General features: G+C 44.7%; 1 protein-coding gene and 1 pseudogene across 4 annotated transcripts; one reads left to right on the forward strand and one right to left on the reverse strand.

Moving 5' to 3' along the window:
- Nucleotides 1-733: 733 nt before the first annotated feature.
- On the reverse strand, nt 734-11,152 carry LOC100967520 (protein SSX2-like). 4 transcript variants are annotated; one of them, XM_008964563.4, is made up of 7 exons: nt 9,402-11,152; nt 8,851-8,965; nt 8,597-8,692; nt 6,694-6,743; nt 4,604-4,739; nt 2,674-2,760; nt 734-1,937 (listed from the first exon to the last, which is right to left on the reverse strand). In XM_008964563.4, the coding sequence occupies exons 1-7, from the start codon at nt 9,468-9,470 to the stop codon at nt 1,837-1,839; spliced, it is 654 nt and encodes a 217-aa protein (XP_008962811.1). In that variant the 5' UTR covers nt 9,471-11,152; the 3' UTR covers nt 734-1,836. The 4 variants fall into 4 exon arrangements, with proteins under 4 accessions (XP_008962811.1, XP_003812204.1, XP_003812203.1 ...); XM_003812156.5 differs by having other exon boundaries at nt 2,630-2,760; XM_003812155.4 differs by lacking the exon at nt 2,674-2,760 and adding an exon at nt 9,120-9,242.
- A 160-nt stretch (nt 11,153-11,312) lies between these two features.
- LOC103785060 (ornithine aminotransferase, mitochondrial-like) lies at nt 11,313-13,755 on the forward strand (annotated as a pseudogene).
- The last annotated feature ends 13,582 nt before the right edge of the window (nt 13,756-27,337 follow it).

A 27,337-nucleotide genomic window follows, 5' to 3' on the forward strand; every position in this document is an offset into this window, starting at 1 on the left:
GCTTGAGCCCAGGAGTTCAAGGCTGCATTGAGCTATGATCGTGCCACTGCACTGCAGCCTGGACAGAGCAAGACCCAATCTCTAGAAGAAACAAACAAACAAACAAACAACTGGAAACATCCTCCTCTAGAATGGTGGTCAGGAACATCTGCCCGTCTTGTTCCCTGATGTCTCTCCAGCACCTAGAACAGCACTCAGCACGAGGACGCACTCATTAGGGTTTTGTTGAATAAATGACTCCTTTGACACATCAATTCCACTTCTAAGAATCTTTCCTAAAGAAATATTCACACACGTGCACAGAGCTGTGTGCACAATAATGAGAGGAGCAAACAACTGGGGAAAGTTTGCAAAGGTTTATTAACTGGCAGTGACTGCTACAGGGGAATCGGATGAGGGGAGTACATGCTGAACAGGAAACAGAGTGAGGGGGGCTTGACCAGGACGCATGGCAATGGAGAAAAGCAGATGGGAGATGCCTATACTGGTACTTGGTGTGTTTCTGTGTGTGTGTGTGTGTGATGTGGTGTGTGTGTAAATGCAGAGGAGCAAATCGGAAATTAAACACTGAAATCTGCCCTCAGTAGTCACATCTGGGGAGAGAGGAGGGTAATGCTGTTCTATGCAGAGATACCTGACAATACTTGTTTTCTGAGGTAGGTGCATGGATACACAAACCGAAATATGCATTAAGCATGTCTTGCTCATCAATGAAAACGTTAATATCTAACAGAATGGCACACTGTAAGAAAATACAATGGAAACACTAACATCGAACTCTTGGCACACTAAGAAAAATGACTCTCAACTTTTCACTGTTGTGAACACTTGCTTTCACTTGCTATGCACCTGATGACGAGGGGTCCGCAGCCATGCCCATGTTCGTGAAAGGTCACCACGTTCTGCTTCTCATCATGGGCATATGTCGTATCCCTGAGGCTGAGGCAAGAAGAGAGAAGGAAAGTAAGTGGCAGTGAGTTCCCACCACGTGACAACTCAATCTCAACTCCTCCTGACCTGCAGACCCTGCACACTCCGATTCTGCCCTACCTCAGGACCTGCACACACCTTCCACGGTTCCTCGAAGTGAACCATCTGTTCATGCCACAGTGATTTCTTCGCCTGGGTTATCCATTCCTAGGCTAGAGGAAAGTGTGGCCTGCATATAAGGGCTGACCTGGGGTTTGGGAAGCCACAGCATCCTGGGTAGGGAGGATCCCTGGATATACAGGGTAGGGAGTAGAAAGAGCATGGGAAGGCTGGGCGCAGTGGCTCACGCCTGTAAACCCAGCAATTTGGGAGGCCGAGGCGCGCAGATCCCAATGTCAGGAGTTCAAGAACAGCCTGACTAACATGGTGAAACCCCGTCTCTACTAAAAACACAAAGATTTGCCAGGTGTGGTGGTGCACACCTGTAATCCCAGCTACTCAGAAGGCTGAGCCAGGAGGGAGGCAGAGGTTGCAGTGAGCCAAGATCACGCCACTACACTGCAGCCTAGGTGACAGAGCAAGACTCCCTTTCAAAAAAAAAGAAAAAGAAAGAAAGAGAGAGAAAGAAAGAAAGAAAGAAAGAGAAAGAGAGAGAGATAGAAAGAAAGAAAGGAAGGAAAGAAAGAAAGAAAGAAAGAAAGAAAGAAAGAAAGAAAGAAAGAAAGAAAGAAAGAAAAAGAAAGGGCGAGCAGGGGAAATCTCTTCATTCAGCCTCAATGGGGTACCCTAGAAAATTAGGAGAAGGGAATGATTTGGGGAACAAGTGAGAAGATGGGATACCAGTACCATAACAGAATAGCACATCTGCAGGGATGTGGAGGGTGAGCCGAAGGTTCACTTATGGAGTTACTCGTCATCTTCCTCAGGGTCGCTGATCTCTTCATAAATCACCAGCTGCTTTCTCTCACGCAGTCTGTGGGTCCAGGCATGTTTCCCCCTTTTGGGTCCTATGATGGAGAAGAGTTGGAAGATGAGGGTTGGGTAGGACGGAGAGTGTTAGGCTCTGTTTTCTCAAAGAAAAGGAGATGCCCTCCCCACCACCAAGTGCCCGTGGGCCTTCTTTATCCAGTTTTTCACATTCTCTGGCTTCAAGTCTGAAACCTTAGACCCACACCAATACAGGCCAAATGCCAATGAAAGTTTTAGCTTCTGGCTCCTTCTGTTGTGAGGTTTAGATTCCCAACCTCTTCACTTATGGGAACATTCACGCATACCTCCTTTCATGCTGCACGTGTTTGTTAACAGCACACAGGCATACCTTGTTTTATTGCACCTCATTTTCATAGTGCTTCAAAGATACCGCAATATGTTTTTGGAAACTCTAACCAATTTTACACTTTTCCATTACTATTATATCTGTTATGGTGATCTGTGATCATTGAGCTTTGAGGTTATTACTGCAATTGTTTTTTAGTCTTTTAAAATAATTTTTGTTCTTTATTTTGTGGGTACGCAGTAGGTGTATATTCTTATGGGGTACATGAGATGCTTTGATACAGGCATGCAAATGCGTAATAATCACATCATGGAAAATAGGGTATCCATCCCCTCAGCCATTTATCTTTGTGTTACAAACAATCCAATTACACTCTATCTGTTTTTTTTAATATACAATTAAGTTATTAGTGACAATAATCACCCTGTTGTGTGTAACTGTTTTGGGGGTAACAGGAGATGACAAACGTAATCGATTAATGTTGTGTGTGTTCTGACTGCTCCACCGATGAGCTCTTCCCCATCTCTCCTCCTTTTCTTGGGCCTCCCTATTTCCTGAGACACAGCAACACCGAAATTAGGACAATGAACAACCCTACAATGGCCACTAAGTGTTCAAATGAAAGGAAGAGTCGTATGTCTCTCACTCTAAATCACAAGCTAGAAATGGCTAAGCTTAGTGAGGAACCATGCTGAAAGCCAAGACAGGCTGAAAGCTCGGCCTCTTGCACCAAACAGCCAAGCTGTGAATGCAAAAAAAAAGTTCTTGAAGGAAATAATACTATATAATGCAAAGGAAAAGTTCTTGAAGGAAATAATAATACTAAGACTCCAGTGAACACACGAATAAGAAAGCAAAACTGCCTTACTGCTCAAATAGAGGAAGTTTGGGTGGTCAGGATAGAAGATGAAACCAGCCACAACATTCCCTTAAGCCAAAGTCTAATTCAGAGCAACACCCAAACTCTCTTCTAGTCCATGAAAGCTGAGAGAGGTGAAGAAGCTGCAGGAGAAACGTGTGAAGCTAGCAGAGGTTGGTTCGTGAGGTTTAAGGAAAGAAGCCGTTTCCATAACATAAAAGTGCAAGGTGTAGCAGCAAACACTGATGGAGAAGCTGCAGCAAGTTATCCAGAAGATCTAGCTAAGATCACTGATGAAGGTGGCTACACTAAACAACAGATTTTCAATATAGATTAAATAGCCTTCTATTGGAAGCAGATGCCATCTAAAACTTTCATAGCTAGAGAGGATTGACTCCAACTTTGAAAGAAGTTCTACTGTGGGTAAAATGCTATCCAATAGCATCAAATACTGCCGAGAAATCTTTCATGAAAGGGAGAGCTAATCGATGTAATTCATTGTTGTGTTCTTTTAAGAAACTGCCACAGCCACTCCACCTTTCAGCAACCACCACCTTGGTCAGCCAGCAGCCATCAACACCGAGGCAAGACCCTCCACCAGCAAAAAGACTGTGATTCACTGAAAGCTCAGAAGATTGTTAGCATTTTTAACAATGAATTATTTTAAAATTAAGGTATAAATATTTTTAGACATAAAGCTATTGCACACTTAGTACACTACAGTGTAGGGTAAACATACTGGTTTTTTTTTTTTTTTTTTTGAGATGGAGTCTCGCTCTTTCTCCCAGGCCAGACTGCAGTGGCGCTATCTCCGCTCACTGCAAGCTCCGCCTCCCGTGTTCACGCCATGCTCCTGCCTCAGCCTCCTGAGTAGCTGGGATTACAGGCGCCCGCCACTGTGCTTAGCTAATTTTTTGTATTTTTAGTAGAGACGGGGTTTCACCATGTTAGCCAAGATGCTCTTGATCTCCTGACCTCGTGATCCACCCGCCTCGGCCTCCCAAAGTGCTGGGATTACAAGTGTGAGCCACTGCGCCTGGACAAGATAATGTTTTTATGCACTGTGAAACCAAACAAAAAAATGTGTGTGACTCTCTTTATTGCAGTGGTCTGTAACCGAACCTGCAATATCTCTGAAATACACCTGTATTGGGTATCAGGCATTGAGCTGAGTAAGATATGATCCCAGGTTATCAAAGATAGAATCGCTTGAGCACCTTTCATGTCATCAGGCCTTCTAGATTTAATTTAATGCCTCCAAACAATTTATGAACTATAATTATTTCCATCTTATGGACTAGGAATCTGGAGCTGAGAAAATTTGGAAGACTTGCCCCAAGTCACGTGGTTTTTTATATGGATGACAACTCCAGTCTGTGTTTCTGGAAATCATGTCTAGCATCTCATCTGAAGCTGGGCGAGCTCCTCAGCCCAGCCTGGACCCAGGCTTGTCTGGGATCCATGCCACACACCCAGTCCACACACCTGAACATAGCCAGGGAAGCCAGAGGGTTGGTTCCCGAATTGCTTCCTCTTACCAGATGTCTTGTTAATCTTCTCAGAGGTACTTGGTTTTCCCGGGGGGCACAGCTGTTTCCCATCTTTTTGTGGGCCAGATGCTTCTGGCACTCCCTTCGAATAATTTCCTTCCTCCGCTGACTTCTTGGGCATGATCTTTATAATGGGAACGTCACAGAGAAACAGAATCAGTGACATTTCTATAGTGCTTTAGAGCTTACAAGGCATCTTCACATGCATTATCTTAATCAATGTTCTCAACAACGCTGGGAGGGTCACATGTGCCTAAATTAGGAGAAACCTGGGAGATTAGATGGGAAATGAATGGCCTAAATGAATGGGGTTTCCAGGGCTAGAATGCTTACCTTCACACTTCTTTTAAGACTGGCATTCTTGCAAACAGCAAAAATCTCCATGTAATTGAGAGTTTCGTATATAGGAGACTTGGAGAAAAATAACATTCTAAGAATTCACAAGGTCTACAAAAGGAAGACCTTCTATAAAGTACAAGGGGTCCCACATAAGCTTGTAGACACCTTCTGGGAGAGTAAATGTAAAAACATAGGGAGACGACAAAACACTGCTGGGAAAGATGGTGTGGGGAGATGAATACAGGGACGGGAGAGGTAAAGAAATGGTTTGCTGAAGTTAATCTAGGCAGCAAAGAAAGCAGTACCAGATCTGGCATACCACCCTACCGAGGCACCAATTGAATGTGGAATTCAGTGAGGTGGTACCCATACCAATTCTGGTTGCATTGGGATGTGTCACTGACCAACAATCTTAAGCTACTTTTTTTTTTTTTTTTTTTTTTTTTTTTTTGAGACACAGTCTTGCTCTCTTGCCAGGCTGGAGTGCACTGGCGCCATCTTGGCTCACTGCAACATCCAACTCCTGCGTTCAAGTGATTCTCCTTCCTCAGCCTCCAGAGTAGCTGGGACTACAGGCAGGCGTTACCACGCCCCGCCAAGTTTTGTATTTTTAGTAGAGATGAGGTTTCACCATGTTGGGCAGGATGGTCTCGATCTCTTGACCTCGTGATCTGCCCGCCTCAGCCTCCTACATTGCTGGGATTATAGTCGCGAACCACCGCTCCCGGCTCTTAAGCTACTTTTTATTCAGCTTCCTCACTTATGAAATAGTGAAAGATACATGTAAAATAGGCTAAGGGAAAGTCCTCTCTGAGCTTATAAACGCTGTTTATGTGGTAATAATAACAATTAATACCTTTCATGATCCATCTTCGAATTCGGTCTCCACACTGGCAACCCAACTCCCAGATTCCTTTACCCTCTAAACCAGAGTTGAATCTGCAGTTGTGGGGTCACTCATTCAGGGGCCTCTGAGGGATCCCATGGGCTGGGACTGGGGCTTCCCGGATGCCCCAGATGCAGACAGGCTCACAGTAGGGAGGGGCCAACAGTCAAATCGATTCCTAAGCCATGTGAGTTGCCCCAGTAACAGAGCAGAGGCCAGCTGGTCCTTCCTGTTGCGAGAGTGGGTGTCTCAATGGAAGCACCAGCAGGCCCTATGGGGTGAAGCCCTTGTGAGCAACATCTGAACTTCATAAATAAATGCAAACGTGAATGAGCTTTAAATGGCTTGGAGCTCTGGATTAGACTACCACTGCCACTGTGCCTCAGGAAAATTCTTTAACATCTCTGTACCCCGATAGCCTCATTTTATTATTATGTTACTGATAACTATGATTCTTTACTTCCATTTCATGGACCAGGAATTTGGAGCTCAGAGGACACAGAAGATTTGTGCTAAGTCACATGGCTTTCATGTGGATGACAACTGAAGTGTATGACTGGTTATTATTTGGAGATAATAATAGAAACAATGTCATAGAGGTCTTCTTAACGATTAAATAAATTAATCCATGTGAACTGCTCAAAACAGTGTCTGGCATCACTATGAAAACAAAAGAAGTATTATCGATCACAACTGTTAATATTATCAAGCCATCGGTGCTACATCAGGTTTTGTGATAGACACGGGAGAAGGAGGCAATGAGGGCATTTTTTATATTCTCCCACTCTTACCAGTGTTCGTATATGTGGAGGGACAAAGGTTCTCTGGTCCTTTAGGTTTGAGAGATACTCACCTTCGGGAAGATTCCCTGGAGCCTGCCGAAAGTCATCTGAGGATGTTCAACTGAAAGAGAATACATCAGAATTTTTCTTTTTGGTAAAGATTTCCAAACTCTAGAGAGACTTCTGTAGCATCAGGCTATTCTGCAACAGAGTGTTATGAGTCCACTCATTGTTGAGGAGTTATTTCAGATTTGCTTCTGAATTACGTTTTGTAATGGTTGGTGCATTTATCTGTGGCATCAATTCAGAATTTTCCATCTCATGGTTTATCACATGGGGACTAAACCCCATCACAGTCTCATCTTATTCCATTACATATCTTTTACTTATTCTCAAATAATTAAATTGATTGGTTGGGAATCTGAACTGTATCCACTCAAGATGTGCAATAACTAAAAATCATTGCACACTTAAAATGGGTGAATCTTACGGTATGTGAATTAAGCTGTTAAATGTGTGATGAACCATGGATGATTTAGTCCAGTGGCTCTGAAATATCTTCAGTATAAAGACATTCCTTTAATGTCAAAAACTTGGCAGACACTCAAGCACTGGATTTTCAGATCTCTTATAGTGATTGTGGGAGATAGTAGAACCTGGCCTGTTTAGATGGGGAGTAATAGGTCTATTGGAGACAGTTTGGACATTCTGACCTTGTCTTGTAATGGTATTGTCAGAGCAGAAGAGCAAGTAAATACATATGTCCCCTTTATATTCCTGAAATGTACAAAGATCTCTATGCAAGAACTTGTCTTTCTTCGCCCTATGTTATCTCTGCTCTCTGACAAGTGGGGAAGCTCTCTGTGTTTTCGATGAGGGATCACTCTTTCAAACTCTCTTCCAAGCTCATCACAGAGAATCAGGGTTCTTTGGGAATGAGAAGACTATTTGGTTTTGATAAAATACAGAGAAACAGCGATCTTTATTACATAATGTGTTCATCACCCTCACTCCTAAGATACCTATCCAATACCTACATGCTGTTAATGAAACAAACTCTGGAAGTTTTTGGCGGATCTACAGTTTTAACACTTTCTTTCTTTCTTTTTTTCTTTTTTTCACTTGTAGCATTTTTTTAGCAGTCCTTTGATTCATTAACGGTGCTTAGGAAGAACAACATGTCGTTTAAAAAAGAAATATTTCAAACACACAGGAAAGTATGGGGAATAATACTGAGTCCAGTCGGATCTCAACATTACCCCACAGCTATGTTAGGTCTGATTTATTTATTCAGAATATTAGAAAAACTACAAACAGGCCGGGCGTGGTAGCTCACACTTGTAATCCCAGCACTTTGGGAGGCTGAGGTGGGTGGATCACCTGAGGTCAGGAAGTTTGAGACCAGCCTGGCCAACATGGTGAAACCCCGTCTCTACCATAAATTAAAAAATGAGCTGGGCGTGGGGGCACGTGCCTGTAACCCCAGCTACTCGGGAGGCTGAGGCAGGAGAATCACTTGAACCCAGGAGGTGAAAGTTGGAGTGAGCTGAGATTGCCTTATTGCACTCCACCCTGGCCGAGAAGAGTGAAACTCCATCTCAAAAACAAAAACAAACAAAACACACTATCGACAAGTCACAGCTGAAGCTGTGTGTGCAGCACTCAGGAATCCCTGCCCTCCCTCCCTCCTCCACTTACAGCCAGTCACCTTAATTTGATGGCTTTTTATTCACATTCATGTTTGTATACATTTACCATTTACTTATTATCCATAAAAATATATATATTCTTCTTTTGCATGTTTTAAAATTTTATATGAATGGCCTCTGTAGTTAACTTTCTGTATGCAACTTTTTTTTCACTCAGCCCTTATGTGTATGAGGGAACAAACGGCTGAGGATCTTTCCCAGGTAGCTGAGCTGAAAAGCAGTTGGGCTTGATGAGACCCTATCCAGCCCCTTCCCATCTACTCACCCTGATGCCCACGGTTATAGTCATTATCAAAATCATTCCCCTGGAAGTCTGCGGCCCATTTATTACACATGAAAGGTGGGAGGGTGGCCTTGAAACCTAGAAAGAAGCAAAATGTTTATTCCTTAAGAGACAAGCTTGGGCCTGGTATGGTGGCTCATGTCTGTAATACTTTCTGCAGCCTAAGAAGTAGCCAGAGCTGGAAAAGGGATGCTCATGTGTCCCCAGACTTGTCTGTTCCTAGAACTTTCTGTTACCTAGTTTAGTCATGGCCTCATACTTTCTCTTCATATACACATAGAGGATTTTCTCTGAGGCTTTCATCTTTTCCCACTCTTCCTTAGAGAAGTATTTGGCAATATCATCGAAGGCCTACAAAAAAAAAAAAAGGAATTCTGGCAGTGACTCAGCTAGGCATGTCTGCCATTCAGCTGGAGCCACTTCCTGCGTGCTAGATCTGGGAAGTGGGGATGATAATCCTTCCTGGTTGATGCCACAGCTAACTGACAGAACATGGGGGACCTACCCTAGCTTCTCCCCTGCCACACAGTAGAGCTTTAATGCTGCTGGCTGGCTCTCTTCCCACCATCCAGAATGGACTGAGAGTCACCAAATGTAGTGCAAGGTCAGAGACTTGTCTCCAGGGATGCTAGATGATGACAGAGCGAGGGTGGGAGGCTCCCAAGGGTCCAGATCTCCCCTGAGACCCTGCTCCTTGTCCCCAGTACCTCTGTCCTCCCCTCCTCAGAAACCTGGTCATCCCACACTGTCCCTGGGCCACTACTGTATCTCCTCCAGGTCACCTCACCTTTTGTATCTTCTCTGGTATTTGAGCATCAACCCTGGGTCTCTTTGCAAAGGCGTCGTCTCCATTCATGGCACCAGGAGCAGTCTGACCTGCAAGAGAAACTGCCTGAGACTTTCCAGGCTCAAGACCTTTGGTCCCGTGGAGGGAGAAATCAGTGAAGTCCGGCCACACTCAGTCACCTCGAATCAGGTGCTGCATTTCTCCATCCGGGGCTTATCTGTCCCTGAGTAAGGACATGGGGAGAAATCAGATGAAAACAGGGAACCAGGGGTCTCTGGGAGAAGTATTGATAGGGGATGACAGGTTTCCTATGGGCAAAGCAGCCTTGAGTCTTTGGGAGGGGGTTGGCTAATGTTGTTAGTAGTTTCCCTGGGGCCAGGCTTACCCTGAAAGATGTACGGACCCTTGTTGGGGAGGCAGGGACGTGACTGTGCAATTTTATTGAGTGGGGGCGTTCTGACACCCCCACTCAATAAATAAAGGAAGGGATGTGAGTCCCAGACATAACGTGGTCTCTCTGGTGATGGATCTGATCAGGCAGAAGGATGGGGGTTTCTGTTCTGTTGAAGAGAAATGAGCATCGCTACTATGAATGAATTTAGAGGCTATTACTGGGTGATTTTTAAATTATTAGAAGGAAGAGAGCTAGAATTTCTGAGCCTACAAGAGCCTACCAACACTTAGAGAGAATGTGGGGGCGTTTCAAGATGTAGCATTCAGCCAGGCGCAGTGACTCACACCTGTAATCCCAGCACTTTGGGAGGCCGAGGCGTGCAGATCGCTTGAGCCCAGGAGGTCGAGATCAGGCTGGGAAACAGAGGAAAACTCCCGTGTCTACAAAAAATTAGCTGGGGGTGGTGGCGCAGGCCTGTACCATCCCAGCACTTTGGGAGGCCAAGGTGGGCAGATTGCTTGAGCCCAGGAGCTTGAGACCAGCCTGGCCAACATAGCGAAACCATCTCTACTAAAAAAACAAAAAAAAAGAAAGAAAAAAAAGAAGAAACACCTTAGCAGAAGCGGGGTGGCCTGTGCCTGTAGTCTCAAGGCCTAGGTGAGAGGATCACTTGAGCCCAGGAGGAAAGATTTGAGTGAGCTTTTTCTTTTTCTGATACATAGTCTTGCTCTGTTGCCCAGGCTGGGGTGCAATGGCATGATCTTGGCTCACTGCAACCTCTGCCTCGTGGGTTCAAGCAATCCACCAGCTGTGGCCTCCAAAAGTGCAGGGATTACAAGCGTGAGCCACTGTGCCCAGCCCAAATTTCTTAAGTTACTACAGAGTTCCCAGGAAAAATCCCATACCTGAAAAAGTTAGAAACTGACAAGAAGGATTTGAGATGGCGACCTGCCTCACATACACTCCTTATTAAAACTAGATAACAAATGCACCGCAGAGGAGAGGAGGGGTAGGAAGAATGGAAAAAGAAAATCAGTGTATGCTCACTCTGATTTTGGAAGAATCAAAAGAGAAAATCAGAGCGTGTGTACTCTGCGGAAGAATGGGAAGAGAGAGAAAGGCAGAGCATGCGTACTCTGAACTTAAAGTAGCCAATCCCGGGGGATGCTTTAGGCGGGAAAATCAGAGTCTCCGCCCCCAGTTTGAGAAGGTTCTGTCCCTGGTGGCGGGACTGATAGACGCCACATCAGCTTCGTTCCTCCCGCCTACTGTTCTGACTTCTGATTGGCCAGATGAAGTTCACTAACTGCCCTGATTGGTCCATCATCCTTGGGCAGTGACATTGCACAATATTGTCTCCTCCTCCAGCCACACTTTGTTGCCATTGCGACAGAGTCAGGAGATTTTGATCTCTCCAAAGACCTCCCCTGGATCTTGTGTTAAACATCTGGATTCTAGTCTGAACAGCCAGAAGAAAAAAATAGTCGGATCTGTGATTTTTCTACTTGAAAGACACAATGTTTTCCAAACTAGCACATTTGCAGAGCTTTGCTGTACTTAGTCGTGGCTTTCATTCTTCAGTGGCTTCTATATCTGTTGCAACTGAAAAAACAGTACAAGGCCCTCCAACCTCTGCTTACATTTTTGAAAGGGAATCTAAGTGTGGTGTGCACAATTACCATCCTTTACCTGTAGCCCTGGAGAGACGAAAATGTATTTACTTATGGGATATGATTGTGGTATTGGTTACATCCACCTTGGCCAATCCTCCCGCCTCGGTCTCGCAACTACAGGCATGAACCACCCCACCCCCACTCATATTTTTTGGTTTTTGATTTTTTAATAGAGACGGTTTCGCTATGTTGGTCAGGCTGGTCTCGACGTCCTGGACTCAAGGGATCCTCCTGCTGCAGCCTTGGGACTACAGGCGTGCACCAACCTGCCCATGATTTTTTTTTTTTAAATAGAAACCATGTTTCGCTATGTTAACCAGGCTGGCCTCAACGTCCTGGGTTCAAGGGCTCCTTCTGCCACTGCCTCAGGACTACTGGTATGTGCCACCCGGCCCATGCTTTATTTATTTGTTTGTTTGTTTGTTTGTTTCATTTTTAGTAGAAACCGGATTTTGCTATGTTGCCCAGGCTGGTCTCAATCTCCTGGACTCAAGTGACGTTTTTACCTCGGCCTCAGGACTACAGGCGTGTGCCATTCTGCCCTGCTCATTTTTATTTTATTTATTTATTTTCTTATTTTCTTTTTTTTTTCGGAGAGGCAGGCTTTCGCTATGTTGGTCAGGCTGGTATCGACCTCCTGGGCTCAAGCAATCCTCCCACTTTGGCCCGGGACCTGCAGGGGTGAGCCACCCCGCCCACGCTATTTTTTTGTTGTTCTTCTTAGTAGAAATGGGGTTTCGCTATGTTGCCCAGGCTGGCCTCGACCTCCTGGACTCAAGCAATCCTCCCCCATCGGCCTTGGGACTACAGGCTCACACCACCTAGCCCCCACTAATATTTTTAATTTTTCTAGTAGAGACAGTTTTGCTATGTTGTCCAGGCTGTTCTCTACCTCCTGGGCTCAAGTGATCCTCTGGCCTCGGCCTTGGGTCTACAGGCATGCACCACCCTGCCTTTTGCTGTTTTTCCCAGGCTGGTCCTGAACTCCTGGGCTCACTCAATGATTTGAACCCAGGAATCGGAGGTTGCATTGAGCTGAGATCACACCACTGCACTCCAGCTTGGGCGACAGAGCAAGACTGTCAAATAAATAAATACACGAAAGAAAGGAAAGGAAAAAGGAAAGGAGGAGGAAAGGAAAAAGGAAAGGAAAGGAAAAAGGGAAGGGAGGGGAGGGGAGGGGAAGGGAAGGGAAGGGAAGGGAAGGGAAGGGAAGGGAAGGGAAGGGAAGGGAAGGGAAGGGCGACCAGCTGACTCTCCATAAGAACAGTAAGCTTTGTGGTATTTTAAGTTATCCTCGTCCCGTCTCGTGCTCCTAGCTTGGTTCTGTTCATTGCTGATGAAATACAGATAGGATTGGCCAGAACTGGTAGATGGCTGGCTGTTGATCATGAAAATGTCAGACCTGATATAGACCTGCTTGGAAAGGCCCTTTCTGGGGGCTGACACTCTTGTGTCTGCAGTGCTGTGGGACGATGACATAATGCTGACCATTAAGCCAGGGGAACGTGGGTCCACATACGGTGGCAATCCACTAGGCTGAGTGGCCACCGCAGTCCTTGAGGTTTTAGAAGAAGAAAACCTTGCTGAAAATGCAAGGTTTTTATCTCAAGGGTATTATCTTGAGAAATGAACCCATGAAGCTACCTTCTGATGCTGTGACTGCCGTAAGAGGAAAATGATTATTTTATGTATTCATTTATTTATTTTTTTGAGTCAGAGGTTCACTCTGGTTGCCCAGGCTGCAGTGCAATGCCACGATCTTGGCTCACTGCAACCTCCGCCTCCTGGGTTCAAGCCATTCTCCTGCCTCAGCCTCCTGAGTAGCTGGGATTACAGGCATGTGCCCCTATTCCCAGCTAATTTTTGAATTTTTAGTAGAGATGGGGTTTCACCATGTTGGTCAGGCTGGTCTCGAACTCCAGAACTCAGGTGATGCACCCGCCTCAGCCTCCCAAAATGTTGGGATTACAGGCGTGATCCACTCTACCCAGGAGGAAAATAATTATTAATTTCTATTGTTATTAAAGAAACCAAAGATTGTGATGCTTGGAAGGTATGTCTACAACTTCCAGATTATGGGCTTCTGGCCAAGCCAACCCATGGTGACATCATCAGGTTTCGCCTCTGCTGGTGGTCAAGGAGGGTGAGATTCGAGAGTCCAGTGACATCAATAACAAGACCATCTTGTCATTCTGAGGGTAGCAGCTGTTTTCACTGGTCCCTGGGAGCCGGCTGGAGACAGGTGGTCCTGTAAAAGCTCTGCTCTTAATGCGGGCACATTCCACTCCCATGTGTCTTCAAAACCTTTTTCTGGAATATATGTGTTTTTCAGTTGATACAAAAATCTATGTTTTTCTCAGTTGATATATAATAGAACAACATTTTTGAACCGCCTTTTGCTTTGTAACATAAGTAAGAGAATGTAAAGGCATCTCTATTCAGTGAAAGTATTTTGATGTGCAGAACATGGCCGGGTGCAGTGGTTCATGCTTGTAATCCCAGCATTTTGGGAGGGCGAGGTGGGCAGATCACTTGAGGTCAGGAATTTGAGACCAGCCTGGCCAACATGGAGAAACCCAGTCTCTACTAAAAATACAAAAATTAGCTAGGAGAGTTGGTGGGTGCCTGTAGTCCTAGCTACATGGGAGGCCGAGAAAGGAGAATCACTTGAACCTGGGAGGCAGATGTTGCAGTGAGCTGAGATCGTGCCACTTCACTCCACCCTAGGTGACAGACTGAGAATCCCCTTGGGGAAAAAAAAAAAAAAGGAAAACAAGGTACAGAACATTTCCATCACCACAATGCTATCCCTTGTGCTACTCATTTTTAGTAATACTCACTCTTCTCCCATCCACCACCCCTAACCCCTGGCAACCTCTAATCTGTTTTTCATTTCCACAATTTTGTCTTTTCTAGAATGTTGTACAAATGAAATCTTGTAGTATATAACGTTTTAGGGGCTTATTTCACTCAGCATAATTCCATGGAGATTCCTCCAAGATATTAATATTTATGTATCAATAGTTCATTGTTGCTGTTGTTGAGACAGAGCCTCACTCTGTCGCCCAGGCTGGAGTCCAGTGGCATGATCTCGGCTCACTGCAACCTCTGCCTCCTGGGTTCAAGTGATTTTCCTGCCTCAGCCTCCCAAGTAGCTGTGACTACAGGCGTGCGCCACCACACCCTGGTAATTTTTGTATTAGTCGTAGAAACGCGGTTTCAACATATTGGCAAGTCTGGTTTCGAACTCCCGATGTCGTGATCCACCCGCCTCGGCCTCCCAAAGTGCTGGGATTACCTATGGGAGACACTGGGGCCAGTAAATAGTTCATTTTTATTACTGAGTAGTATTCCATGGTATGGATGTACCACAGTTCTACCATTCGCTTATTGCAGGACATATTGATTATTTCCAGCTTTTGGCTATTACAAGTAAAGCTGCTATGAACAATTATGTACAGGTTTCTGGATGGACATACATTTTAATTTCTCTGAAGTGTAATTGTTGAATTGTATGGTAATTGCATGTTTAGTCTTATAAGAAACTACCAAACTGCTTTCCAGAGTGGCTGTAAGATTTTACCTTCCCAGCAGCACTAAATGAACTGTCCAGTTTCTCTGCATCCTTGTCACCATTTGGTGACTATGTTGTCACTATGTCTTTTATTTTAGCTATTGTAATAAGTGTGTAGTGATACCTCATTGTGGTCTTAATTTGCATCCAATGAAGCAAATGAGTGTTGAACATCTTTTCATGTGCTTATTTGCTTATTCCTTCTTCAGTGAAATGTATGTTCACATCTTTTCATGATTTTCTAATTGGATTATTTGTTTATATTTTTTACCATTGAGGTTTATTCTTCTTCTTATTATTATTATTTTTCTTGAGAAAGAATCTCACTCTGTTACCAAGGCTGGGGTGCAGTGGAATGATCTTGGCTCACTCCAACCTCCACCTCCCAGGTACAAGTGATTCTCATGCCTCAGCCTCCCGAGTAGCTGGGATTACAGGCAGGCATCATCATGCCTGTCTAATTTTTTATTTTCAGTAGAGATGGTTTTTTTGCCATGTTGCCCAGGCTGGTCTCGAACTCCTGGCCTCAAGGGATCTGCCCTCCATCGACCTCGACCTTTCAATGTGCTGGGATTACAAGCCTGAGCCACCATGCTCAGCCTACCGGTGAGTTTTGAGAGTAGTATACATATCCATTATATATTCTGGATGTGAGTCCTTTCTTAGATATGTGGTTTGCAAACATTTCCCCCAGGTCATACCCTTTTTTTCATCATTTTAACAAGATTTCTTGTGGAGCAAAACTTTTAAATGGGATGCAATCCAATTTATTTGTTTTCCTTATGGATTATGCTTTTTGAACTGTTCACTATGCCCTAGATCTCAGATGTTTCTCCTGTGCTTTCTTGTAAAAGTCTTTTTTTAGTTTTATATTTTAGATTTAAGTCTATGATCATAGACTTGAGGTTTTTTTTTTTTTTTTTTTGTATAAAGGTAAGAAGATTAGGCCTTTTTTTTTTTTTTTTTTTTTTGGCCTGTGGATATGAAACTGCTCCAGCACCATTTATTAAGCAGACAATCCTTCCTTATTTTGTCTCTTCGTAAAAAAAATCAGTGTGGGGCTATTTCTAGGTTCTCTATTTTGTTCCCGTGATCTATGTGTCTATCCTTCTCCCAATACTACACAGTCTTGATTCCTGTAGCTATATAAGAAGTATTGAAATATGGTAGAGCCATTCCTCCCACCTTATTCTTCTTTTCCAAAAATTGTCTTAGCTACATATATATATTGTGAGATGCAGTCTCACTTGTGTTGCCCAAGCTGGAGTGCAGTGGGGTGATCTCGGCTCACTACAACCTCTGGTTCAAGTGATTCTCCTGTCTCAGCCTCCCAAGTAGCTGGGATTTCAGCTGTGTGCCACCACGCCTGGCTAATTTTTGTATTTTTAGTAGAGGGGGGGTTTCGCCATGTTGGCCAGGCTGGTCTTTAACTCCTGACCTCAAGCAATCCACCCGTATCAGCTTCCCAAAGTGCTGGGATTACAGGCGTGAGCAACCGTGCTCGGCATTGTCTAAGCTATTGAAAATTTGTTACAGCAGCAATCAAGAATGAATACACACAGAAACATTTAATAGCGAAACAAAATAGAAGGTCAAGAAACAGACTAATCTGTATGCAAACTTCAGCATGCATTTCCAAACAGTGGGCAAAAGATGATGGGTTGTATAATATATGACTGCTTGACAAGCGTCTATCCATTTGAAAAAATAAAGATTAAATCCTTACTTTGAAGCACATAAAATAATAAATTCTAAAAATTCAGTGACTTAAATGTGAAAACGTGATATCATAAAGAACTAGATGAAAATTTAGGAAAATATTACAGTGTAAGACACCTTGAGTTGGCATAGGCACTTCCTGACATTACACCAAGGCTATAAACAATGAATCTGACATAAAGATGTAAAAATTAAAGTATCATCTAATTCAAAAGACACCATAAACAACTGTTTAAAAAGGCAAATGTTGGGGAAATTGGTGAAGCATCCCCAATAAATTAAGAGTAACCATCTCTAATATACAACAAAGCTTTTGCCTATCTATAAGAGAAACTGGAACAACCCAATGAAAAAATGTGTTCAGGCATGGCACTACTTCACCGTATAGCAGAAAAGGATTATGAAATAGAAAGTACGAAAGAAAAATAATAAAGGAAATGGAGAATAGAACCCAAAAGTTTCAACATTCATCCAATAGAAGCTCCAGAGATAGGCCAGGCGCAGTGGCTCACGCCTGTAATCCCAGCACTTTGGGAGGCCGAGGTGGGCGGATCACCTGAGGTCACGAGTTTGAGGCCATCCTGGCCAATGTGGTGAAACCCCATCTCCACTAAAAATACAAAAATTAGCCAGGCATGGTGGCACATGCCTGTAATCCTAGCTACTAGCGGTGCTGAGGCAGGAGAATCACTTGGACCTGGTAGGCAGAGGTTGCAGTGAGCTGAGATCATGCCACTGCACTCCAACCTGGGCAACAGAGCAAGACTCCGACTCAAAAAAAAAAAAAAAAAGAAAAGAAAGAAAAAAGAAAGGAAAAGAAAAGAAAAAAAAAGAAGTTCCAGAGATAGAAAATAGAAAGACTGGGTCGGGCGCCATGGCTCACACCTGTAATCCCAACACTTTGGGAGGACAAAGCAGGCAGATCACCTGAGGTCAGGAGTTAGAGACCAGCCTGGCCAACATGGTGAAACCTCATCTCAACTGCAAATACAAAAATTAGCCCGGTGTGGTTGTGCACGCCTGTAACCCCAGCTACTCAGCAGGTTGGGGCAGGAGAATCACTTGAACCTGGGAGGCGGAGGTTGCAGTGAGGTGAGATCACACCATTGCACTTCAGCCTGGGCAACAACAGTGAAACTGTCTAAAAATAAATAAATAAATAAATAAATAAAAATAAAAGGCCGGGCATGGTGGCTCACACCTGTAATCCCAGCACCTTGGGAGGCTGATGCAGGCAGCTCGCCTGTGATCAGGAGTTGGAGACCAGCCTGGCCAACATGGTGAAGCCCCGTCTCTACAAAAATACAAAAATTAGTCAGGCATAGTGTCACACGCCTGTGGTCCCAGCTACTCAAGGGACTGAGGCAGGAAAATTGCTTGGACTCAGGAGGAGGCAGAGGTGCAGTGAGTCAAGATCGAGTCACTGCACTCCAGCCTGGGCGAAAGAGCAAGACTCCATCTCCATATAAAAAAAAAAAAAGAATAAATGTCGAAACACATCTAATAGTAGCCTTATAAGAGAAGAATATAGTCATTAAAAAGGAGAGTGTACTTAAACAAGTAATGAGTGAGAATTTCTCAGATTTAGACAAATGTCTTAAGATTTAAAGGGATCTTCGTACACACACAGATACACACACACAGGAACAGTGAAATGAAAAATTGTGAAAGACAAAGAAAAAATATTTTTTAAATGATCTGAGAGAAACAGCAGGTTACTTACAAAGGAAAAATATTTAAACCTTCATCAGGCCTCTCAAACACCACACTGGAGGCAAGGATACAATAGTGTAATAACTCCAAACTGTTGAACGAAAGGAATTTGTTTTCTTTTTTTTTTGAGACAGAGTCTCGCTTTGTCACCCAGGCTCGAGTGCAGTGGCATGATCTCGGCTCACTGTAACCTCTGCCTCCCAGTTTCAAGCGATTCTCCTCAGCCTCCTGAGTAGCTGGGGCTACAGGCACACACCACCACACCTGGCTAATTTTTGTACTTTTAGTGCAAAGTTAGTAGAGATGGGGTTTCGCCATGTTGGCCAGGCTGATCTCGAACTCCTGACCTGAGGTGATCTGCCTGCCTTGGCCTCCCAATGTGCTGGGATTATAGGGGTAAGCCACTGCGCCCAGCGAAAGAAAGGAATTTTTATATTTGGTGGAGTAAGGCAATGTCAGGCATATAACACTTCAGGAGATTGAAGACACAGGGAAATGTTAAAGCAAACAAGTATTTATTGCAATTGTTAAAGACTGTAAGGAAGGGCCATCTGCAGTGGCTCATGCCTGTAATCCCAGCACTTTGGGAGTCCAAGGCAAGAGGATTCGTTGAGCCCAGGAATTCAAGACCAGCCTGGGCAACATGGCGAAACCCCGTCTCTACAAAAAAATACAAAAATTAGACAGGCACATCAAGTTCCTGGGTCTGTAGAGAATTAAAAAAAAAGATAGCTGGATTTGGTAGTGTGTACCTATAGTCCCAGCTACTCGGGAGGCTGGGACAGGAAGATTGCTTGAGCCCTGGAGTTTGAGGCTGCAGTGAGCTAGGATTGTGTCACTGCACTCCAGCCTGAGAGACAGAGTGAGACTTTGTCTCTGAAAATAAAAAAAAAGATCGTAAGGACGACTTTACTCAGAGCGGGAACTACTCTGATAGGCACAGGGACAACTGCAATGGGGTCTTGCGGTGGGAGAGTGATATTGGGATCGACTTCAACTCCATCAAGGACAAGTGGGGATTTGTAGTCAGGGAGTAGGAGCCAGGGGTCAGAAGATGGGAAATTACTTGGAGGAAAACTCAGGTGTGCAGGGGGATTCTGGATAAACTGATTTGACAGGATTTTGGTGAAACAGGCTAAATGGGCAGAGTCCCTGGATGAAGGACAGAGCCCGAGGTTGGGACCTAGTCAGAAACAGGACTCAGAGGAGCCCGATTCAAGTTTGGTCAAAGGAGAGTGTCTCTGTGTGAAAGCATAAGCAAGAAAGTCAACAGAAGTAAAATGAATGGATCACAAAGGAGAATTTTTGTGCATTGCTAAGCAGGACTCTACTTTAACCATTGTGAAAGTTGATTATGTGAAGTGAGTCATTCTTAGTTGTTTTTTAAGTTCTTATTTGCAGAGGAAGCCTTCAGGTACTATGCTTCAGAGAGAATAGGTTGTAACTTTTTGTTTGTTTGGTGTTTTTTGAGACAGAGTCACTATGTTGCCAGGCTAGAGTGCAGTGGCTCCTTCTCCGCTCACTGCAGCCTCCGGGTTCAAGCAATTCTCCTGACTGAGCCTCCTGAGTAGCTGAGACTACAGGCCCATGCCACCATGCCAGGCTACTTTTTTGCATTTTTAGTAGAGACCGGATTTCACTGTGTTAGCCAGGATGGTGTGGATCTCCTGACCTCGTGATCCGCAAGTCCTGGTGATCCAACAAGTCTGTGTTGATGTTGATGCCAGAGAGATATAATGAGGCATTCCTGACCTACACTTCCTGTCATGGCCTGAAACCGTCTCTCAGGTTAAATTTTAAAAGAGCCCTGGCTTAGGAGGACGTCCATTCAGATGGTGGGGGGCAGGGGGCTGAGGATTTTATTTTTGATTTATAAGTCTTATAAGATAAAAGTGCATAAATTTTAAGGAACAAGTCTCGTGCCTGATGTATGGACCACACAAAAAGTTCACCAAACTGTCCAATGCCATAACCAGAGACATTCCAAAGACAAATCAGGGTGAGGAGATGATATTTCCACACTGTAGACAGATTTTCCGAAGACATCAGAATAAGTCTTCATATCATAATGAGACTCTTATCCCCTTAATGTCTACATTTTTCACTTGACAGAACCTGACCCACAAATTCTTTCCTTCACCTAGTGGTCCCTTTTATAGAGTTGGCACTCTGCTTTAATTCAACCCAGTCCTAAAATGCTACTCAAAGACTACAAGAGGTCTCATTCACTTCCCCCATAGTCTTTTAATTTGTTTAGCTGGTGTTTACCTCAGTCTTGGGATCTTGGTTCAAAACCATTGTACAAACTAAATTTATTATACTATTGCTAATTATAGCTGGGTGCGGTGGCTCGCGCCTGTAATCCCAGCACTTTGGGATGCCAAGGAGGGCGGATCACTTGAGATCAGGAGTGCGAGACCAGCCTGGCCAACATGGTGAAACCCTGTCTCTACTGAAAATACAAAAATTAGCCAGGCATGGTTGTGAGCAAATGTAATCCCAGCTACTTGGGAGGCTGAGGCAGGAGAATCTCTTGAACTCAGGAGATGGAGGTTGCATTGAGCCGGGATCACGCCACTGCACTTCAGCCTGGGAGACAAAGCAAGAATCCATCAAAATAAAATAAAATAAAACAATTGCTACTTATTTTGATATTATGATCTTTGAGATCCATTCTTGTTGCCTGTCTAATATTTGTTAAGCCAGTTCTCCTAACAGGATAATGTTAGCCCAGTGAGTCAAGATGATTGCTAATGCAGATGGGACTAATAACATGGAACTTGATGCTGAACTCCAGGCAAACCTGGCATGGAGTGACAATGAAGCCTCACTTTAAGATGGTTGATCAGTGAGGTTTTGAAAGAAAGGTGTTGTTGAAAAGAGGGAATGTGAAAGCTGATTGTGCGAATGAACCAGCTTCTCCAGTGCCAATGCGACTCATTTCAAAACAATATGTAACACTTTTCTTTCTAATAAAACTTCCAGCTTCTCTGTGTTCGTTGGACATACTGAAGACCACCCCAGTTCTTGTATATGCCCTGGATTGCAATTTTGTGATTCCCAAATACAGCATTTGATTTAGGATTTGTCTCTATAATTTATTTTGACTTTAACACAATTAACCAGTATGATGTGTTTAAAGGTCGCCCCGTCCCCTGACAAGGTGAGTATTATACTGAATTTAAAAATTCATTCTAGACCAGGCATGGTGGCTCATGTCTGTAATCCTAACACTTTGGGAGGCCGAGGTGGGTGGATCACCTGGGGTGAGGAGTTCAAAACCAGCCTGGCTAAAATGGTGAAACCCCATATCTACAAAAAATACAAAATTAGCTGGGCCTGGTGGCGCATGCCTGTAATCCCAGCTACTTGGGAGGCTGAGGCAGGAGAATCGCTTGAACTCAGGAGACAGAGGTTGCAGTGAGCCGACATCGCACCGTTGCACTCCAGCCTGGGCAACAAGAGAGAAACTCTGTCCCGAAAAAAAAAAAAAGCATTCTATTATAATCTTGATAATTGCTTTGCTGTGCATTTTACTATGGACTTGTTGGATATTTAGGTGGCTGTAAACTATGCAGAGAAAGTTAGAAACAGCAGTGGAGATAATTAGAAAATTGTAGTGTTACTATAAAAGAATAAGAAAAGGGGGAAATTGTCAGGGTAACGAAACATAAAATTGAATTTTTCCTGTTGCCTAAAGGGAAGAAGAAACCTTTCTCCATTTCACCTTCCTTAGAGCATTTCCTTGAGAAAATTTGTATTTGTAAATTCTTCCTTTGATCTGTAAGCCTCTGTCCACCCTATAACCCAGGAATGTCTTGAACTTGAACTCCAGGCCTCAAGTGATCCTCCAGCCTCAGCCTCCCAAAGTGTTGGGATTACAGGCATGAGCCACCATGCCCAGTCCCTAGAAATGTCTTTCTTCAAGGCCTTGGAGCCATCTCTTTGAAATGTGAACATCGAGGAAGATGATTTCGTTGTTTCCCTGTCACCAGGGGAGTTTAGCCTAGGTGACTTGCTCCAAACTGTAAGCACCTGCTTGTCATAGAGATATGAGTTTTATTTTTCCTTCAGATAAGGGCAGTTAACTAGCACAGATGGGTACTCCAAATACTTGGTGAACTTAGGACTTGCCTGGGAATATTTAGTTTTCATCCTTGGCTGTTGCTGTACAACCAGGCCAGTTAGCCACACACCTGAAATTTCTGGTTTCTGCTACGACTTTTTATTGTTTGTTTGGCTTTTTCTTGTTTGTTTGTTTTTGAGAGGGAGTCTCCCTCTGTTGCCCAGGCTGGAGTGCATTGGTGCAATCCCAGCTCATTGCAACCTCTGCCGCCCAGGGTCCAGCGATTCTCCTTTCTCAGCCTCCCGAGTAGCTGGGATTACATGTGTGTACCATCATGCCCAACTAATTTCTGTATTTTTAGTAGAGACGGGGTTTCACCATACTGGCCAGGATGGTCTCGAACTCCTGACCTCATGATCCGCCTGTCTTGGCCTCCCACAGTGCTGGGATTACAGGCGTGAGCCACCACGCCTGGCCTCTGCTAACACTTTTGGATTGTATGAAACACTACACTTCAAAGTGTGGGATCTAGCTTCCTAGACAGCTGTCAAAGGGGCAGTTGATGCAATCTAGAAGTGTAGGGGAGTTCGCACCTGTGGGGTAAATTTTGACCAATAAGAAAAGGAACTAGGAGTGAGAGTCAGGAACATAATTCCCTCTCCTCTCCTCTCCTCTCCCCATGCACCATTCCAGGAGGCATTGTTTCTCAGTATAGTCTGTCTAAAGGTGTCCTGTATGGCCCAAAGCCTGTTTCCTTGGGAACCTGAGCTAAAACAATGGGCATTCAAACACTCGAAGACAGTGTTAAGTGTTGTGGAGGACCCAGGTCTGGGCAGGGGAAAATTATCCCAATAAGAAAATTGACAATTTGAGGATGTGGAATAGAGGGAAGGACTAGAAGAACCAGTAGTAGTATAGCTTATGGGTACTATTTTTGGAGAAAAAGGCAGTTCTGGTGATTGTTCCAGTGAATTGCTCAGCTCTGTTTTATATATATATATATATATACACACATATATATATATATCCTTTCTTTCCATCATTCTCCCCTATGAAATCATCCATAAAGTATCCTTTTATAACTATCTGTTGCCTGTGAAGTGAATTTTCTTTTTTTCTTTATCTTTTTTATTTAGAGATAGAGTCTCTGTCGCCCGGGCTGGAGTGCAGTGGTGCGATCTCGACTCACTGCAATCTCCGCCTCCCGAGTTCAAATGATCCTCCCGCCTCAGCTGCCCTAGTAGCTGGGACTACAGGCGCGCACCACCAATGCCCAGCTAATTTTTTAATTTTATTGTATTTTTAGTACAGAAGGGGGTTCACCATCTCGCCCAGGCTGGTCTCGAACTCAGTTGATCCACCCGCCTCAGTCTCCCAAAGTGCTGGGATTACAGGCGTGAGCCACCGCACCCAGCCTGTCACTTTCTTTTGGAGAATAAAACATATTGAGTCTTGTGCCAAAATGCAGGGGAAGCTGCACCCAGACAGGTAACAAAACATTATATATATATAGATAGGTTTTCTACATACCAATATTAACCATTTAGAAAACCAAATTGAGAAAAAATACACTTATATAGTGACAAATATACATAAAATATCTAAAACCAGATGATTGGAGCAAGATGGCAGATAGATCCCGTGCCCCACTCAACATTCCATTGACCTGGGAAGAAAATGTTTTCAAGGGTCAATTCTTAACAGTAGAGGAAAATAGGAAAGCGTGTCAGTGGTCCACCAGAAATATTGAGGCATTCCTGGGAGATAGAGTAGATGGGATCAGACTGATAGAGAAACCCAAGGAGACAAGACCACAGCTCAAATCACTGTAGGCGAGAGATGCTGTTTGAGACAGAGACTTACTCTGTCGCCCAGGCTGGAGTGCAGTGGCATGATCTCGGCTCACTGCACACTCTATCTCCCAGGTTCAAAGGATTCTCCTGCTTCACTCCCCACTGTATCTGGAATTCACAGGAGCCTGCCACCACCGCCAGCTGATTTTTGTATTTTTATTAGAGATGGGGGTTTCACCCTGTTGGCCAGGCTGGTCTCCAACTCCTGACATCAAGTGATCTGCCTGCCTCGGCCTCCCAAAGGGCTGACATTACAGCGTGGGACACCGCGCCCGGCCAGGAGATGATCTTTGTAACAAAGCCTCTGAAAAACTCCAAACCCTGAATCAAAAAAACACGGAGCTGGAAAGGGCCTTAGGATAATCATCAGGTAGGTTAATTTAAAAGTTCGTTAGAAACGTCTGAATCAGCCAGATTCCCCTCCAACACCACACTCAGATTGGCTGGCAGTAGCCACTTTTGTCTCTAAGATGAAACTCTGATAATTGTTCATTAAAGAAAGTGAAGGCCTGGCGAGGTGGCTCACACTTGTCATCCCAGCACTTTGGGAGGCTGAGGCAGGAGGATTGCCTGAGGCCAGGGTATCCAGACCAGCCTGGGCAACATAGTGGATGCCGTCTCTATAAAAAAATACAAAAACTAGCTGGGTGTGGTGGCGTGTGCCTGTAGTCCCAGCTAGACCGGAAGCTGAAGTGGGAGAATCCCTTGAGCCTGGGAGATCCAGGCTGCAGTGAGCTGTGCTTGCATCACTGCGTTCCAGCCTCAGCGACAGACTGCGATTCTGTCTCAAAAAAAAAAGTAATGTATCATGACTTGGTGTAACTTCAGCCCTTTACAGTAATAAACAAGGAGGGAAACACATTTGTGGAGAGGGGACCATGTTCACTCTTTATCCATGATAGACAGATAGTCCGGAGCTTTATATACCCATGGAACCTAAGGAAAAATGTTCCCCTTCATGACTCACAATCTTCCAGCCACCCTTCCTTGTATCTGTCTTGTGGGCTCCGGGAACCACCTTATGGATCCCATCATCCCAGGGAGAAAGAAAAATCAAATCCTTCATTATCTCTTTTGGGGTATGCTCTCCTCTAGTTGCATGGAGTTTAAGGCACTCAATATCTAATAGCCGAATGTTACATTTGTGTAATACAGAACTATATTGGGATAAAACAGAATTTGTTTCCTCTGAGACACAGGTAGAGGCAGGTCCACACTGACCTGGGTGGCAGCCACCTCTTCCTGAAGTCCCAGGCAGGGCATGCTCACAGATCTGGGGAATCTCTTGCTCCTGGAGCCCCACAACCTCCTTCCTGGCACCCTCTCCCTCTGGTGGCTGTGACAGCCCACACTTGGCCTTGGGTCTCCCCTGCTTCTTTGCCTGCCCCTCTTCTGCCCACCCTGCATATCTCTGTCTCCCACTGTCCCTGCTGTGACCACGACTGCCTCTCCCTCCCTGCACTCTCTCTCTCCTAGGGCTCCTTGTCTTGGGAAAATGAACCCACAACCTCTACCTTGTGACTGGGGACAGAAGCCGGGGCTTGTTCAATTCTCCCTCCCTCCACCACACACACCTGCCCTCCTTAATGTTTCTGAAGTCAGTGAGCTCCAAACTCAGCTCCTCCTGCACCTGCCAGCTGTAGGACCTGTGACAAGACGCCTGCCATCTCTCTGGGACTCCGTCTCTCATCTGTCATATAGGCATAATGATGATAGTGTCCTCCTTCTAAGGCTGGGAGAACCAGGAGGCCAAGGTGATGGGCCACCAACCGGCAAAACAGCTCCAATCCTGCTTCCATCTGGGGCTGGTGTTTCAAGTCCATGGTGTGTGAATGGAACTTTGATGTCTTCATTCATACACAATGCTTTGTTCTAAAATAGACTCCTCTCTGCCCTTCCCTTCCCCACAACTGTTTCACCTCTGCACCATGCAATGGTGCATGTGAGAAAGAACTGTCCCATTCCCAAATCATCGTCCCCACCCCAGCCCCCAGGCCCTTGGGTGGTGAGAACCTTGATGGGCGCTCTCATGCTTCTGTCCAGGAGACTTTCCCACCAGTTGCTCCCCTGCATGGAGACTAAGTGGACTCCTCTATTCCCTGTCCATCACAGGGTCTACAGTGCACGCATCTGCCTGATTCCTCCACGTTCCTCAGATGACAATTTCATCTATGTCTCCTCCCACATCCACCCAAATGGACCCTTCCAGACCTTGAAACCGAAAATTATTCAGAGAGAAAAGGCCAAGATGCCCAACCACCTGCTGCAGAATCCTGCTCCAGGACTGAAGTGTATAGTCTGTATCAAAATAAAAACTGGAGGCCAGGTGCTGCAGCTCACGCCTGTAATCCCAGCACTTTAGGAGACCAAGGTGGGAGGATCGCTTTGGCACAGGAGGTTAACACCAGCCTGGGTAACATAGAGAGATTTTCTTGACAAAACCTTAAAAAAATTAGTGGGTCATGATGGTGCATTCCTGTAGTCACAGCTTCTCTGGAGGCTGAGGTGGGAGGATCACTTGAGCCCACAAGTTCAAGGCTGCATTGAGCTATGATCATGCCACTGCACTCTAGCCTGGGAAGCGCAAGATCGCTTCTCTAGCAAAAATAAACAAAGAAACTCAACAACTGGAAACATCCTCCTCTGGAATGGGGGTCAGGAACATCTGTCTGCCTTGTTCCTTGATGTCTCTCCAGCACCTAGAACAACGTCCAGCACGAGAACACACTCATTAGTGTTTTGTTGAATAAATGACTCCTTTGACACAGCAATTCCACTTCTAAGAATCTTTCCTAAAGAAATATTCACACACGTGCAGAGACCTGTGCGCACATTAATGAGAGGAGCAAACAACTGGGGAACGTTTGCAAAGGTGTATTAACTGTCAGTGACTGATACGGGGAATCAGGAGGGGAGTACATGCTGAACACGAAACAGATTT

Source organism: Pan paniscus, chromosome X, assembly GCF_029289425.2.
Source record: "Pan paniscus chromosome X, NHGRI_mPanPan1-v2.0_pri, whole genome shotgun sequence".
Classification (NCBI taxonomy): domain Eukaryota; kingdom Metazoa; phylum Chordata; class Mammalia; order Primates; family Hominidae; genus Pan; species Pan paniscus.

Excerpts from the sequence above, each read along its gene's own strand:
- LOC100967520 (XM_003812155.4), bottom strand. The coding sequence starts at position 9,470 with ATGAATGGAGACGACGCCTTTGCAAAGAGACCCAGGGTTGATGCTCAA. Across the intron at positions 8,693-8,850 it reads TGAGGCCATGACTAAACTAG|GTTTCAAGGCCACCCTCCCA; the intron begins GTAACAGAAAGT and ends GCTTCTTTCTAG. Across the intron at positions 1,938-4,603 it reads GAAGATTAACAAGACATCTG|GACCCAAAAGGGGGAAACAT; the intron begins GTAAGAGGAAGC and ends TCTCCATCATAG.